This window comes from Ipomoea nil, unplaced genomic scaffold (assembly GCF_001879475.1).
Source record: "Ipomoea nil cultivar Tokyo-kokei standard unplaced genomic scaffold, Asagao_1.1 scaffold1834, whole genome shotgun sequence".
NCBI classification, from domain to species: domain Eukaryota; kingdom Viridiplantae; phylum Streptophyta; class Magnoliopsida; order Solanales; family Convolvulaceae; genus Ipomoea; species Ipomoea nil.
This window is the reverse complement of record NW_017618262.1, coordinates 4395137-4411562: the sequence shown is the minus strand read 5'-3', so window position 1 is coordinate 4411562 and position 16426 is coordinate 4395137. Positions and strand designations below refer to the sequence as shown.

The following is a 16426-nucleotide window of genomic DNA, read 5'->3' as shown; positions in this document are numbered from 1 at the left end:
TTAAATTCCCTTCCCATTTAATTCTCACTTAATTTCAAAGGCCACAAAATTTCTTTGTTTTGTTTAAAGGAATTGCACTTCCCCCATTTTCATGGAATTAAAATCTCATGCCCCCCTGAGATTTTAATTCCTGGAATTTTAAGAAGAAAAAAAGATAGTGATGAGTTAAAATTACCCCTTCCTTTTTTAACCTAAAATTAATGCCTAACAACAACAATGAATATTTTTGACTTTATACTACTTATTCCCTTTCAATTCCCATATATACCAAACATTGGAATTGAAATTCCCAGTAATTCTATTCCTGTAAACCAAACACTTGAATTTAAATTTCACTTTATTCTCAGTAATTCATCTCCCATGGAATTGCAATTCCTTTTCCACGTAATTACCTCTCTCCAACCAAACGCCCTGTTAAGGATGTGTTTAGTTCATAGGTTTACAGATTACGAATTAGAATCAAAATCATAATTAATGTTTGGTTTAAAATATTTTAAAACATAATTATTAGATTTGATTACTCCCTACACTTTTCTATCTTCTTGATAATTTAATTTTTAAGTTTGAATTAGTACTTTAAAATTTTTGTTTTGATTTTTTTTTGTTCAACGTATTTATACACCAGGCTTTCGGCCAAATTAAGAAAGCAATATTCTCATTAAATTTCACGAATCACCGGTTAATTAGACCCCAGATTAGGCGCTAACAAACTCCCTAAAATACATTCCTAATTAATATAGAAAATGGAAGTGTTTTGCTAACGAAAGTAATTTACCGCAATTCTCGGCTATCAATGCCGTCGAATCTGCCCAATCGGTCCCTTAAATGTGCACGCGAGCCCTGCTGGAAAGCCTACAAATACAGTGTACAAATTTATGTATAAATTTGAAAAAAGTGTCAAATAGGTCATTCCATTATGTATAATCATTAATTTTTGTTGTTGAAAACAAACGGAAAATTAATTATTATTAATCAAGTGTTGAATACAAGCTAGCTGGAAAAGAAGAGAACCAACAATGAGAACCATAATGAGAATTAGCCGCCCTAGCTAAAGCATGAGCCAACTTATTCGCTGATCTAAAAATAAATCTAAACGACACAGTATCAAAATGTCGTTTGAGGTTATGACAATCTTTGAGAACACAGCGTGCGTGTGATAAATTTAGGGTGCCCGCCTTCAACCGTGAACAAACCATTTGACAATCAGAATAAATAATCAACTTATGCCAACCGCAATCCATAGTCCAAGAAAGAGCTTTCTCACCGCCATAGCTTCGACAAGATGAGAATCATGTAAACAACGGACAATAGAGCTTCTCGCTGTCAAGTAGCCACCACTCCCATCATGAACAACCGCGGCAACATAGCCATCTTCCTCACCAGGGTATACTGCTGCATCAACATGAATATGAATATTGCTACTGTGACTTTGCTCCCCATGCATAATTAAATCACTCCAAAAATTAAGCAAAGACACAACTTCAAATATTATTGAGTATTATTCGGTTCCAATCGTAGGTAATATTTATATTTCCTAATTACTTTTTACCAAATTAAAATAATATTTATAACTCCACAATTCCAAATATTATTTAAACTTTCATGATAGTACATCCGAAACATTAAACTCCATTACTATATAAATTTCCAACATGCATCACAACGACGCCACCGCCTGTTTACGCTATCAACATAAGCAAATAATTTCTTGCTCTAATTAATCACAAAAGACTCAGATTTTACAGAATGCCAAAGAAGTAAATACTCCAGAAGTAACCCAAGTTATCATGCTTATAAGTCCCTAAATTCGAAAGCTATATATATAAACACAACAACATGAATGACCAGCCATAACATTGTAAAATAGTCAAGTATAATCAATGGCAGCAGTGAATATTGACTGCTAAAGAGAACTGTTAGATATAATATGTGGCTCAAATTGTGTGGCTCAAAATCATGAAGACCACTCATCATGAAACTAGCATCCATGTTTCACATCTTCACCTAATTTCTTGGGTCTTCTTACAATCACCACATTTGTATCTAGTTTGAAATGTATAAATAGGCTAGAATTCCTTTGTAATCAGGCATCAATTTTAATTCATTCAATTCTTTATCTTCTCTCACGTAGAGTATATATTTAATATATATATATATTTTCTTTGTATTCTCTATTTAGAGATTAATATATATATTTTATAATCTCCCAAATTAGCAATTGCCTTATTCTGTCATTTATATTATTTTCCCTATTATTTAACTTCTATAATTCTCAATTTTCGATTCTTCGCTTCCGCATTATTCCGCTATATTCCTAACAAGTGGTATCAGAGCCAAGTTTATTTGAGAATTATTTTCAAAGATGTCAACTGTTACTAAGTTCGATATCGAGAAGTTCGACGGGAAAATTAGCTTTTCTATCTGGAAGGTTCAGATGGAAGCCGTTCTAACCCAGAACGGTTTGAAGAAAGCGCTAGCTGGGAAGAAGAAGAACCCGGCTACAATGACAGATGTAGATTGGAAAGATCTGGATGACAAGGCACGTTCAACCATTCTTTTGTGCCTGTCTAAAGAGGTTCTACGTGAGGTGTTAAGTGAGACGACTGCGTCAGATTTATGGTCCAAGCTGGATACGCTTTACATGGCCAAAACTCTGGCGAACACGCTACGCCTGAAGGAGCGTCTGTACACAATCCGTATGACGGAAGGTACTTCTATTAAATCTCACTTGGATGAATTCAATTCTATTTTATTGGACTTGGAAAATATTGATGTCATAATTGACGATGAGGATCGTGCTGTTTTATTGCTTGTCTCTCTCCCTAATTTATTCAAGCATTTCAAAGAAATTATGTTGTATGGTAATAGTAGTGATACCCTTACTTTCGACAATGTTAAGTCGAACCTATTGTCCAAAGAAAAGTTTGACTTTGAAATTAAGTCTGAGGACAAAGGTGAAGGCTTGACTGTAAGGGGTCGTTCACTTGAATCAGGGAGTAGCAATAAAAATTCTAGATCCAAGTCCAAAGGACATAAGTCCAACAAATCCTGTAAGTACTGCAAGAAGCATGGTCATGATGTGACTGAATGCTTCAAGTTGAAAAACAAGCAAGAGAGAGAAAAGAAGTCCGCTGAAGCTAGTGTTCTTGAAAGTGATTCAGAAGGCGATGTTTTGTTATCTGTTAGCTCCGGTTGCAAACGGAGCGAAACCGAGTGGATTCTAGACTCTGGTTGTACATTTCACATGTGTCCTCACAAAGACTGGTTCATCTCTCTGGAACCGGTTAATGGTGGAATTGTCTTGATGGGTGATGATACCCAATGCAAGGTTAGTGGAATTGGAAGTGTGCAGATTAAAACTCATGATAACGTTATCAGGACTCTTACCAATGTGCGGTATATTCTTGATTTGAAACGCAATCTGATATCATTGGGCACCTTGGAATCTCTGGGATACAAGTACATAGCTGAAGGTGGAGTTTTGAAGGTCATAAAAGGCTCTGTTGTTCTCATGAAAGCTTTTCGTTCTGGAAGCGTGTACGTCTTGCATGGCAGTACTGTGACGGGTTCAGTAGCGGTATCCTCATCGATGTCTGATGCGGATCTCACTCAATTATGGCATATGCGTCTGGGGCATATGAGTGAGAAAGGCATGCATCTCCTGAGCAAAAAAGGCCTCCTTGGTGGTTCAGGTACGGGTAAATTACAATTTTGTGAGCATTGTATTTTTGGGAAACAAAAGAGGGTAAGTTTCTCTACTGCTACACACCGTACCAAAGATGTATTGGAATATATACATTCCGATTTATGGGGACCAACTAAATTCCAGTCTATGGGAGGTTGTAGATATTTTATGTCTATTATTGATGACTTTTCTCGTAAAGTCTGGGTCTATTTCCTGAAACATAAAAATCAGGCATTTTCTATTTTCAAGAAGTGGAAAATACTTGTTGAGACTCAGACAGGTAAAAAAGTCAAGAAGCTCAGGACAGACAATGGCTTGGAGTTCTGTGAGTCAGATTTCAATGACTTTTGTGCGGCAAATGGAATCGCCAGGCACAAGACCTTGCCTGGTAAACCCCAGCAAAATGGTGTTGCCGAACGTTTGAATAGGACTCTATTGGAAAGAGCTCGTTGTATGCTCTCTAATGCTGGGTTATGGAAACGGCGTGATTTTTGGGCCGAGGCCGTTTCTACTGCTTGCTATTTGGTAAATAGATCTCCACATTCATCCCTTGATTTCAAAATTCCAGAGGAAGTTTGGTCAGGTAATCCTGTTGACTACTCTATCTTAAGAGTTTTTGGATGTCCTGCTTATGCTCATTCCAGTACGGGTAAATTGAACCCGAGAGCTGTCAAATGCATTTTCCTTGGTTATGCCTCTGAGTCAAAAGGGTATCGTCTATGGTCTCCTGATTCTCGGAAAATCATTCTGAGTCGAGATATCACTTTTGATGAAAATGCACTACGTTCTTCTGGAAAAGTTCCCAGTACAGATGAGACGCAAAGTACTGGTGAGAAGGTGGAGTTTGAGTTCATGCCTATTGATAGTGTTACTACTGCTGATGGTAATACTAAAGATGATGCATCTACTAGCACCGCACCTCTCGTCGAGCCACAACGAGAGTATTCCATTGCTATGGATCGTCCTAGGAGGACAATTAAAAAACCTGCTAGGTATGCTAGTGATGATGAAACCAACTTGGTTGCTTATGCTCTTTCAGTCGCACAGGAGGTTGATGATGATCCATCCTGCTATTATGAGGCTCTTCCTGTTGCTAAGTTCAAGTAGTGCTTGAGTTTAGTCGGCTGTTCCAATTGTTAATTCTCACAATGAATTTGATCCAAGGTGGAGATTGTTAGATATAATATGTGGCTCAAATTGTGTGGCTCAAAATCATGAAGACCACTCACCATGAAACTAGCATCCATGTTTCACATCTTCACCTAATTTCTTGGGTCTTCTTACAATCACCACATTTGTCTCTAGTTTGAAATGTATAAATAGGCTAGAATTCCTTTGTAATCAGGCATCAATTTTAATTCATTCAATTCTTTATCTTCTCTCACGTAGAGTATATATTTAATATATATATTTTCTTTGTATTCTCTATTTAGAGATTAATATATATATTTTATAATCTCCCAAATTAGCAATTGCCTTATTCTGTTATTTATATTATTTTCCCTATTATTTAACTTCTATAATTCTCAATTTTCGATTCTTCGCTTCCGCATTATTCCGCTATATTCCTAACAAGAACCAGTCAAAGATGGCAGCATTCCAAATAAACATTGAAGAACTATCCTTCACTTTGATGAGTTTTGCAACTACACCCTTCACCCTTGATCTATCAAAATTCTTCACAGGGTCATTGTATGTGAAGTCAACATTGGCTAGTTGTGAAGAAAGAACACGGATTTCATCCTTTAACTTCTGCACCATCTCTACTTCAACTACACGGTCCTGATAGCATTTATCACCAAGTAAAAACAAATTCAGACTTGGTAATGGTGGTTAACTGGTTATCACCAGAACACTAGCTTTAATGAAAACTAACATTTCATCAACAAAAAATAAGTGAGAAATCCCCTCCCCCCCCCCCCCCCCCCCCCTCCCCCCAAATAGACTTAGCTTGGACCGTCTTTGACAAAAGATACAAAAGACCCTCAACACAAATAATGAATAAATAGTGCGAGAGAGGGTCACCCTGACGTAAATTCCTTACGGTATAATCAACTCAAAAAGATCCCCATTAACCACCACATGATACCTGACTGTGGAAACACACATCATGATAAGCTCAATCCAGTCATCTGCAAAAGCCCATACAACTCATGATTTCCTTTAAGTAGTGCATCTCCATTCGGTCATACGCCCTTGGTCATATATAATTTAAGGGCAATCCAACCCGCATTCTCATTCTGTTTACGTTTAAGATAATGCACAATCTCATATGTTATGAGTACATTATCAGTAATTAACCGGTCAGGGATAAAGGCACTTTGGGTGTCCAAAATAATATAATCATTAATATATTTATCTATTAATTAATTATTTATAATACATGGGAGTATATATTGAGGGAAGGAATAAAATGGAGGACAATTCTAGTTGAGTTGGTCGGATAATTAATTTATTTGATAACCACAAAATTTTAAGTTTAATTCCTTATAGGATATGTCTATTGGCATTCTTAGTATGAGTCAATCAGTTATGACCTTATGGGTAACTTAGGTTGGTTTACCTCCTTGTGGTTCATTGTCAGTTAAGGCAATCATTATTACATGGACCATGGTCTACACAATTGTGTAAATCATAAATAAAAAGTAGATTTTTAATAAACTAAATGTACATTTTTTGAAAGTACATTTTTAATATATTAAGGATACATTATTTTATATAATGTACCTTCAATATAAAAATAATGTATTTTTAATATATTAAAAATGTACCTGATATTTATAGTTCACACAATAATATGTCCAATTAAGATCACAATATGAGTTTCATCTTCGCGTAATGACTCCATGCTTTTTCGTAAATCAAAAGGAGGAATAAAATGGCCCAAAATGGAATAAAGTTTGTTGAATGCTAGCCCATTAAACTACCGCAAAGATTAACAATGGAGTCTCACACAACCATAGTGATAAACCACAAATATGTACATTGTGAAATGAATTTGTAACATAATTAAAATGTTATTTTATTGTTGTTATAATTAACTTGTGTTTATAAAATGAAACTTGGACCATAGCCGGTAGTAAAAATTTATTCATTATTGGTCCATACAAGTTGTGAGGACCATATTTTGTCTACTATAAAATAATGTATATTCAGTATAAAAATAATGTATATTCAATACAAAAATAATATATATTATATTCAGAGGATATACATTATTTTTGTTCTGAGAGTACATTATATTATATAATGTATATTTAATACAAAAATAATGTACATTTAATATATTAAAAATATACTTTTTATTATGGTTCATATAACATTGTATGGACTATGGTCCACACAATAATTTGCTGTAAAAATTGTCAACAAATAGGTTTTGTCGTTTTGGGCTTTTAATTAAAAGCGGAGTGTTATTAATTGTTTGGTTCATCAGTGGCAATTTATATCGTGTACCATGGCGCACATAGTAATGTGCGCTTAGGCACAAAATGCGCGCGTTCATGTTGATGTCACTTCGTCTATCCGAAATAGACCAAACATCATTATGTGTATTCAGTTAAAATTTTATGTGTATTATGTTATGAGTTTATGTGTATTCAGTTAAGAGTTTATGTGTATTATGTTAACAAAATCCATTATGTGTATTTAGTTAAAAGTTTATGTGTATTGTGTATTGTGTTATGAGTTTATATGTATTATGTATTATTATGTTAGATTATGTGTATTATGTTATGAGTTTATATGCATTCAGATTTTTTTTTTTTGTTTTGGGAAAAGGGTCAAATAGACCCTTAAACTTTAGCTTAAAAGTCAATTAGGCCCCTAAACTTTTTAAAGGTGCAATTACACCCATCAACAATTCATTTAGGTGCAATGAAGCCCAAAATCAGGTTAATGACCTGCTATCACAGGTCATTAGGGTTCAGGCCACCTTTCGATGAATTTTTCGACAAAAAAAAAATGACATTCTTCGTGACCGGCGACCGTTTGTCGGGCGTTGGTCACTTTTTTTTTGCTGGAAATTTCGTCGGTCGGTCGCCGGTAACTTTTTTTTTCTGCCGGAAAATTCGTCAGAAGGTGGCCTGAACCCTAATGACCTGTGATAGCAGGTCATTAACCTGATTTTGGGCTTCATTGCACCTAAATGAATTGTTGATGGGTGTAATTACACCTTTAAAAATTTTAGGGGTCTAATTGACTTTTAAGCTAAAGTTCGAGAGCCTATTTGACCCTTTTCCTTTTTTTTTTTTTTTTTTTTAATTTTAACAAAACCACGTCATTTTGGAGGTACTGGCGCAGAGTATAACAATTGTTCATCAGTTGCTCTCTCAATCAACTGCCATATCTAAAATTGCATTCGTCTTCTTCAAATTTCTACAGAACGGAGTATTTATATTTTAATCAGAAATTTGATCTAACAGCTTAGAGGAGAGAGTGTAAATTCGCAATATAATGGAGAAGAACATCGAAAGTCACGAATTCAAGCTTCTGCTCTCGTGCCCCTCCGGTATCTCCCCTGCTCAGGTATAGCTTAATTTCAAGTGTTTGCATTTATGTTCTTTGTTAGAAGAATATTTGTGCGTATATTGATTTTGATTTTGAATGATTAAAGATGTCAGTGGCTTTCGATCAAGCTTACGATAGGATTCCGCATCCAGATCCTGCATTGGAAAGTTCCATTTCTGAGGTTAACATTTTCTCCTCTTTGCTTGAATATTTTGTGAATATAAGCACGATTTTGAATTCCAATGCCTCTTTTACTGCAACAGATTGTAAGATGAATAGATGATTGATTTATCTCATTGAGTATGCAAAGTATAATCTTTTATATTCTGCCCCTCATCATAAGTATAGTTCATTTATGTTCTTTTTTGTACAAGCATACTGAAAGTTTTGCTCCTACAGTCCTACTGACACATTATGATGTCTAACTCTTACTGGAGTGTGTTTTTTTGGTTAGATATGGGACCAAAGAGTTCAACAAAGCCCGTCATTGTTCAATGGTCTAAAGTTTAGGGTATGCCACTTCTCTCTTTCATTGGTTGCAAATCTTGCAATTTAGGAAATGCTGATGATTTGTTTGATCAGTTCTCATTTTTTATATTTAACCAAACATTATGATGCCATCTAGATCCCCACTGTTTTTTGTTTTTATCTTTGCAATTGCAATGATTTCTAGGAGAGTAGTAGAGCTGGTGACTAAAAGACTTTGGCATCCTGAATGATCTATTAAATTTTTATTGGATTATTCTTAACAGGATGTGTACAATTCAATGATCTGTAAACCTTATTTTTCTTAAAAAAAACAATTTATTGTTTCAGTATGGAGGATTCACTTTCAATTCCATGAATGATTCTCAGCAAGAGCCCCATGTTTCCCTTCATCTTGGTCTGACGGATTATAGGTTCTCATTTGTCTCTTCCCTCAATTCATTCATTGCCCCTTTAACTTTCCCTTTGTATCTCTCAAGTAAATAAATATTGGGGTTGGGGTTGGGGGATGCTGCAAGCTTATAATTGATTTTTTTTTTGGGAGGTTCTTTTTGAGAAGGGTAAAATTGGATTTACTTTGCTCTGTTTCAGTCTAAGTGGATGCATTTTACTTGTAACAGTTATTTCACTGGTCAGCTTCATGTTAAAATGCTTCTCTGCAACTTTTCCTTGGACAACATAAAAAATCATGAAACTTTGAAAGAACTTATCCTCTTATACTGAATATGACCTTTTTTATGCAGGACATTTGTGGGCACCAACTTGAGTCCTTTGTGGGAAAGATTTCTTGTTCAATCTGAAGGTAGAAACTGAATGAAATTCATGTTGTTTGTTTCTAGTACATAACTTGGTGTACTTGTTTAAGTCTTCAACAGTCTGCTGATTTCTATCTCTGTATTGCATAAAAGTGCCCAATAGCATCAAATTTATAATTTTCAGTTTTGATGGATATACGCATATATGTGGCATTCCTATGCCACATGATTTGTTTGTCTGAATTACATAATTATTAAGTATATAATCCAGTTATGTGCTCAAAACAATTCCTTCCTTCATATTAGATGACTGCAAGCAGTGTCAGCATACATCAAGTCCTCTTGGCAATGGTGCAATTGTTGAGACATCTGACAAAAAGATACTTGTGCTTAGAAGAAGTAATAGGGTGGGAGAATTTCCAGGATATCTTGTTTTCCCTGGAGGCCACCCAGAGGTATATAAGATTTTCCAGTGTAATAAAGAATTAGTTGCAGGATACACTTTAGAATCTCACATTCTTATATGCATGTTGCCGTGTGACTAAGATAAAATATTGGACTCAATTTCCAATGCATTGTCAAATTAAGGAGAATCTAGACATTCACTTATTTCACATGTCATCTTCTATTCTCCTCCCACATGGTTTTCTTTGTCCTCCCTTTGCTGCCATTCCAATTTGCTATGTTATACAGTTGTAACCACAAAAAAACTGACTAATGTTAATATTTAGTTACTGGTAGTTGTTTTGATGTAGTTTTCCACTCGCACATAACTAACAATGTGAGAGTAGAAATTCTCTTAGGATTGGAATAATGGTTATTCTTATTAATTTAGAATTTTTGTTCTCTATTTCATTCATGTTTCTTGTACCTGCGCTCTTCATGAGTTAACAGTATAAAGGGTTTCCATGTCTAATTATTTGCTAGACAATAAATATTGACTTTGTCAGTCACAGTTGATTAAAGGCTTTTCAATGTTATGCTGTACTTGGAAATCCTCAATTGCACTGGGTATTATAGTGTTGTTGTAGTTAGATTAGCTGCACTCTCTATGCTCTCCAAATATTTGTTGGTTGATTAGGTGTACTTTTCAATTTAACAGCCCAATGAGGGTGGAGTGACATGCCATAAGAGTGATATGGACCTGAATCACAGTGATATAATTAACAGGAAGGTTTCTGAAGAAATGTTTGATAGCATTGTCCGTGAAGTTGTAGAAGAAACAGGAGTGCCTGCAGCGAATCTAGTATGTGGAAACTCATTTTGCACTCTCTCTCTCTCTCTCTCTCTCTCTCTCTCTCTCTCTCTCTCTCCCTTTTAAATGCTGTTCCATTATTTTTACTTGCCAGAACTCTGGTTTTGGTTTTAATTTGTTCACTTGTATTTATTTCTAGTGTCTGTTTATATAATTTACTATGCCTATAAGTTAGGCCCTTTTATGCTAATGAGGCCTTTGACCTAATTGCAAAAAGCTGGAGGTCCCATGTCCTCTCCACTTGGAGAGCTCATGGGTTCAACTCCTACCTGGAACACCGATGGGAGTTGAACTTTATCCCTCTGCATTTACGGTGTTTGATCCCAATTTAATTTGGAGTATTGCATAAGACTTTAATTGTACTTGAGGCTTTTGTAATTGTAATTGCTGGGCATTCATCAGTTATAATCTTTGTGATTGAGTTGTAATCATCACCGTCTTTAACAAAAAGAGGCCTTTTATCCCATTTAAGAAAAGAAGTTATATGTTATGTATTAGCCTGATGTTGCCTTGTGTCCCTTGATTAAATGCCTTCCGCCTAGGTAAGTGTTAATCTACCCTGCACCTCAGCAGCTATTGGTGATAACAACTTAAAACTTACCTAATTTCTTGTAAATGCCTCTCTAACCTTGGCAAAATTAAACTTCACTGGAAATTGGGTGGGAAGCATTGATATTTCCAATTATAGTGAGGATATTAAAATTACTTTTAGGGGCGTTTGGTTCACGGAATCTTGGATTACCCCAGGTAATAGGATTACATACAAGCAGGTAATGTGAGATTTTGGGAATGTAAAATTACCTTATCTTGGTTTGGATTGTAGGAATATAATATTATCTTGTTTAGTTAAGGGTTATATTTTAGTTGAGGAAAAATTGGAATATTTCAAGGTAATCTTAGATTACGTAAGAAAATAAAGGTAATCACCCGCCACATAAGCTTTGAGGTAATATAACATTTCCAGGTAATCTCATAACTTGAACCAAACACGGTAATATAACATTACCAGACTCACATTAGGTAATCTAGGATTACCTGAACCAAACGCCCTAGAATAATATAAGTATTCTGTTTTCCAATTTCAGTAGTACAAAAACTTGCATCTTAAGAAATTGGCTTTTTATTTTTACTTTGTTAGGTAATTGAAAAATTAATTCTGGCCATCTATGGAGTTAGTGATCAATCGATTATTAAATTATTAAAGGATCTCTGATTTAATTATTGAAAACATTTATTGCATGCTCCTATTGTAGGGAGACTGAGATCTGCATACAAAAATTACTTTTTTGCAACTTTTCATGCAAGATTGCAGTTATAAGTTTCAACTTCAGTCCCTGATACATTTTTCTCTGGTTGCAGTCCAGTCCCATCTTTATTGGTGTATCACGAAGGGTGTTGAATGTTAGACCAACTGCTTTTTTCTTCATAAAATGCAATCTTCAGTCAAATGAAATTCAGCATCTATATTGTAATGCAGAAGACAGTTTCGAATCAACCCAACTGCAAGCTGTTTCAATGGTTAATCTATGCATCTCCTTTTAATTGTGTTTCATTTGGCATCTCAAATTCTGATTTTATTTTATCTCTATTAACCAATATATACACATTTGATGACATATTTAGCTTGTTCTACTATTAGAACTTTGGTAAGATGTTTGCAATTCCACCTTCTTGGTAACAACACCAGCATAAGAAGTCATCTTTTTGATACAAGAATACTAATTGGAAATGAAGCTCATTTATAGAAATTGTGATTGAAGTTCATTAACTACAACTTGGGTTAAAAGCGCTTCTTTTTATTTTATTTTTTAAATACTTAATTTGTAGGTTATGTTTACCATTTTCAATTGATGTTAATTTGGGTTCTTGTACTTGACAAGGAACTACATTGCAGTGCTTAGTTCTCTTGATCTAAATTAATATTATGTGTTAATAATAACAACTACTACAACAACCACAAATATGCTCATATTTCTCTGTTTTCTCCCCTGCCATGTTGTTTTCCCTCTATTGGATTGTTATGAAATATTCATTCATGAACTGTTCTTTGTATCAGAGTGATTTGGAGAGCATGGGAAATAAAATGCCAGGGTGCCACAGTGGAGGACTTGAACTGTACAAATTAATGCACAAGCCTTGACAGAGAACTAATGTTGTGGAATCAAACCTTAATGGTTTTTCTATCCTATAAAGCTCGATCTATTAATATGTAATTGTGAGTTTCTATGAAAATCTCTTCCTGTGTCAGCCACTGAGTTGGTAAACAGGTACACATCATGACACCAATATAGAAACTTATGTTGGCATGTCAATTTATTGTTCTTCTGTATAAATTGATGGTAAATGCAATTGCATCATGCTATTAGTTATTAATTATTTCCTTGGACAAAGTCAAGATGGTGATGTATTTATTACTTCAAGCCCTTTATCATGCATTTACTAAAATTTTACTAAGAATATTATTCTGTGTATATGTCAGTGTCTTTCCTTAGTCATAAAAGCATTGCTTCATTTGATGTACATCAATTCAGCAATTGGATATATTTTATATCTCATGAACCAAACTTGGTGAAATTGTGTGTGTCTATACATACATTCATTCACACACACACACACACACACACACACACACATATATAATATATGTATTAATAGAGACTTCTATAGAGTCCAATGCATGATGTAGTTACCCCTTGATGTTGAAAATTAACTTTGTTCAATGGGATTAGAGTTTTCTAACAAATCTGTGGAGCATATACCATGGGTATTTTGTTTTTGGTCTACTTTTAGGACAAATAGAAAGCTACGACTGAAACTCATAACTTATGACTATATTCTTCATTTTATCTTGGTAAATCAATGTTACATTACCAATCATTTAAGTTCATCCAAGCTAGAAAAAAGAGGGTATCTTGAAAATCTGTGTTTCATACTTCTTGGTTGATAAGTTGAATGTTCAGGAGTAGTCAAAATGTGCTAGATTCACCCATAGTTATCATGGCGTCGCCTAGGCAACGCCTTGGCGTCCTGTCGGTGGAGACAGGACGCCTGGAGACCTGGAGTGCTCGCCTCGCCTGAAAGTGGCGAGGCGAGCTCCGGCGTCGCCACCGCCGTCCAGCCGCGGAAACCCAACCCTTTTTAAAAAAAAAAAAATTAAAAAATGGTAGACCTAAAACCCTAATAAGCATAGAGAAGAGAGAAGAAGAACGTCGCCCTCCCGCTCCGTCGCCGTCCGACACTCCGACTGGTGTTTCTTCTTTCTTCTTCATTTCGCAGTAGGCAGTCTTCTTTCTCGCTGACTTGAGAGCATTCTTTCTCTTTGTTTGGGTTTATAAACCCAATAAAATTATTACTTTAAGGCTGGCAGTGGGGTTATTACTTTATGCTGGCAGTGCCACTTGTATATTATATATATATATATTACGGTAGTGGGCAGAGGCAGTGCTCACTGCCTACCACTTGTAACATATATATATATATATATATATATATATATATATATATATATATATATATATATATATATATATTATATTAATTTTTAACTTGTCGCCTAGTCGCCTAGGCGGCAAGGCGGTCTGGGGGCGCCGCGACTTAACAGGGCGCCGTGATAACTATGGATTCACCATTGGTGGAGGCAGTTATTTACAGATCCACAAATTATATATCTGTTTCTCTTTTGTATTTCTTGGAACCCTCAGCAATTTTGTTCATTTCTATTAATTAGGTCTGAACCTTGTGCATTGGGAGAGTTCCCCAAATCTAGGGATAAGTCCAAAGCTAAGCTAACCCTTTTGGACCTAATGTTTGTCATGACTAGTATGTGAACACTGCCCATAATCAAATATCCATTTTTGGATGAGCCTATGAGGAAAACATTCTATACTGCAGTTTGCTTCAGTTGTCTGATCTGAACGATTTGTTTGTTTCTCAGTCAATTATGGAGGTTAGTTCATCATGGTCAACCAGAAGCATTTAAAGGTCTAGGTACAATACTAGAATATATAATTTTTAATTTTGGGGTTGTTGAGAACTGTTAAATGGTGATATCATTTAATTGCTGATATATAATTTACACAGTTGGTTTATTGGTCAGTCCATTGAATATTTATAATTAAAAAAATATCTGAAATTTTGACTCATTAAAGCTGTGATTTCTTTGTTGTTCCAAGTAGGTTATTGGACTGATGAGCTTGAGTGGGGGTAGCTAGGCTGGTGTAGTATGAACATATTTCATTTAATCGCCCTGTGAATGGTTTATTGTGGAGTCTGATTGTTTTAATTTTTGTACTAGTTTCAATTCTGATAGACAAGACTTTTCGCATGTTGGTTTAGTTATTAAGCAGTGTCGTATGATTGCTTGTGACATCAGGAACATTTTGGTTCGTCATGTCAAAAGGTCAGCGAATTATGTGGCTCATGTGCTTGCACGGGTAATTGATTCTTCTTCTGTCCCTAGTTGTATTTCGACTTTGCTTTAATAAATTTGTCTTGATTTGTGTAAAAGGAATCACATAGAGGACGTCTCTCTCAAGAATTTAGTCGATGATGATGACTACCAGGTGCTTTCATTATCATTAATTTCGTTCTTATTGCTAATTATTATATGTGCAGTGTGGGTAATGTAAATGAAAGAAATTTGATTAGTGATACATTATTTAATCAGCTCAATAAGGTCAATACATAACCAGGTAAGTCTGTGGATGTCCCTTTCAGTTCAAACGTTTCTGGTTCTTTAATTGCTATAAGGTTCCTCAGTCAACCTAGCTGTTCTGCGTTTTATGTTCATGCATGATTCATGTGAATTGATTTTTGTCGCTCTCTGATTATTGCCAGTGGAATTATTACAGTCCAAGTCGATTAACCTACAGGGCTTTTTTAGCTTATGATTTTTGAACTTTTTTCATTAGTTTTTTCTTTTATTTATTATTATAAATTATTTATCAAACAGTTAAGATTTGTGATACAATTGTGGGCAAATTATATCGTGCACCTTGGAGTTCACCTTGTAAGATGGGTTGTGATACACATTTTTAATTGATTCATTATATTTCATTATTTTGATATATGGTTTATTTTGAGAATACTGCATGTTCATTTTTAGTGTACTGCAAGTCTAAATGAACTTGTAGTATATTAAAAGCATACACTATACTGAAAATGAACTTGTATCATAATTTTATCTTGTTACATGAACTCTAGTCATGGTATAAGCATTGACAATTGTGTAGACTAATGCGAACCAATTACCCAAACGATGTGACTAATGCTAGTTGAAAGTTGAAAATGATGTCTTAATTTTATTTTTATTTGAGTAAATACTCAAAATGGTCCCTCGACTATAGCTAAATTCACAAATTGGTCCTCGACTTTCAATTTCACCCAATTAAGTCCTTAACTTTGTAATTTTGACACGATTTGGTCCTCCATCTATTTGACCATTTGTTGACTGTGATTTTTGAGGATATATATGTAATTTTATGGTCCACCATCGGTTTTTTAAGGTTCCGGTTGCATTTTCAGACCGCACTGTTACATTTGAATCCACTGTCGAAAGCAATCTGGCAAAATTCGGTCGTCTTTCTTCATCCTCCGTTTGGATTCAATGTAGTTGAGTTCGTACCAGAGCGAAGAAGACAGCGTGTTTTCGAACCAGTGCAACATCATCCTAGAGGCCTCCACGTGCTCCGACGAGAGCTGAAGGTTCTTCTGGAGATCGTCGATCACGGTTAACAA

The 16426-nt window shown here is 35.1% G+C and overlaps 1 protein-coding gene across 3 annotated transcripts; it reads left to right on the top strand.

Annotated features, from left to right (window-relative positions):
* Positions 1–8005: 8005 nt before the first annotated feature.
* On the top strand, positions 8006–15495 carry LOC109193191 (nudix hydrolase 9). 3 transcript variants are annotated; one of them, XR_002056225.1, is made up of 11 exons: positions 8006–8212; positions 8301–8375; positions 8649–8705; positions 9011–9093; positions 9424–9482; positions 9742–9890; positions 10538–10681; positions 12050–12208; positions 12747–12957; positions 14418–14636; positions 15198–15495. XR_002056225.1 is itself a non-coding variant. In XM_019344039.1 (9 exons), the coding sequence occupies exons 1-9, from the start codon at positions 8141–8143 to the stop codon at positions 12828–12830; spliced, it is 882 nt and encodes a 293-aa protein (XP_019199584.1). In that variant the 5' UTR covers positions 8006–8140; the 3' UTR covers positions 12831–13085. The 3 variants fall into 3 exon arrangements, 1 of the variants encoding a protein (XP_019199584.1); XR_002056224.1 differs by lacking the exon at positions 14418–14636 and having other exon boundaries at positions 15198–15429; XM_019344039.1 differs by lacking the exons at positions 14418–14636; positions 15198–15495 and having other exon boundaries at positions 12747–13085.
* Positions 15496–16426: the final 931 nt, after the last annotated feature.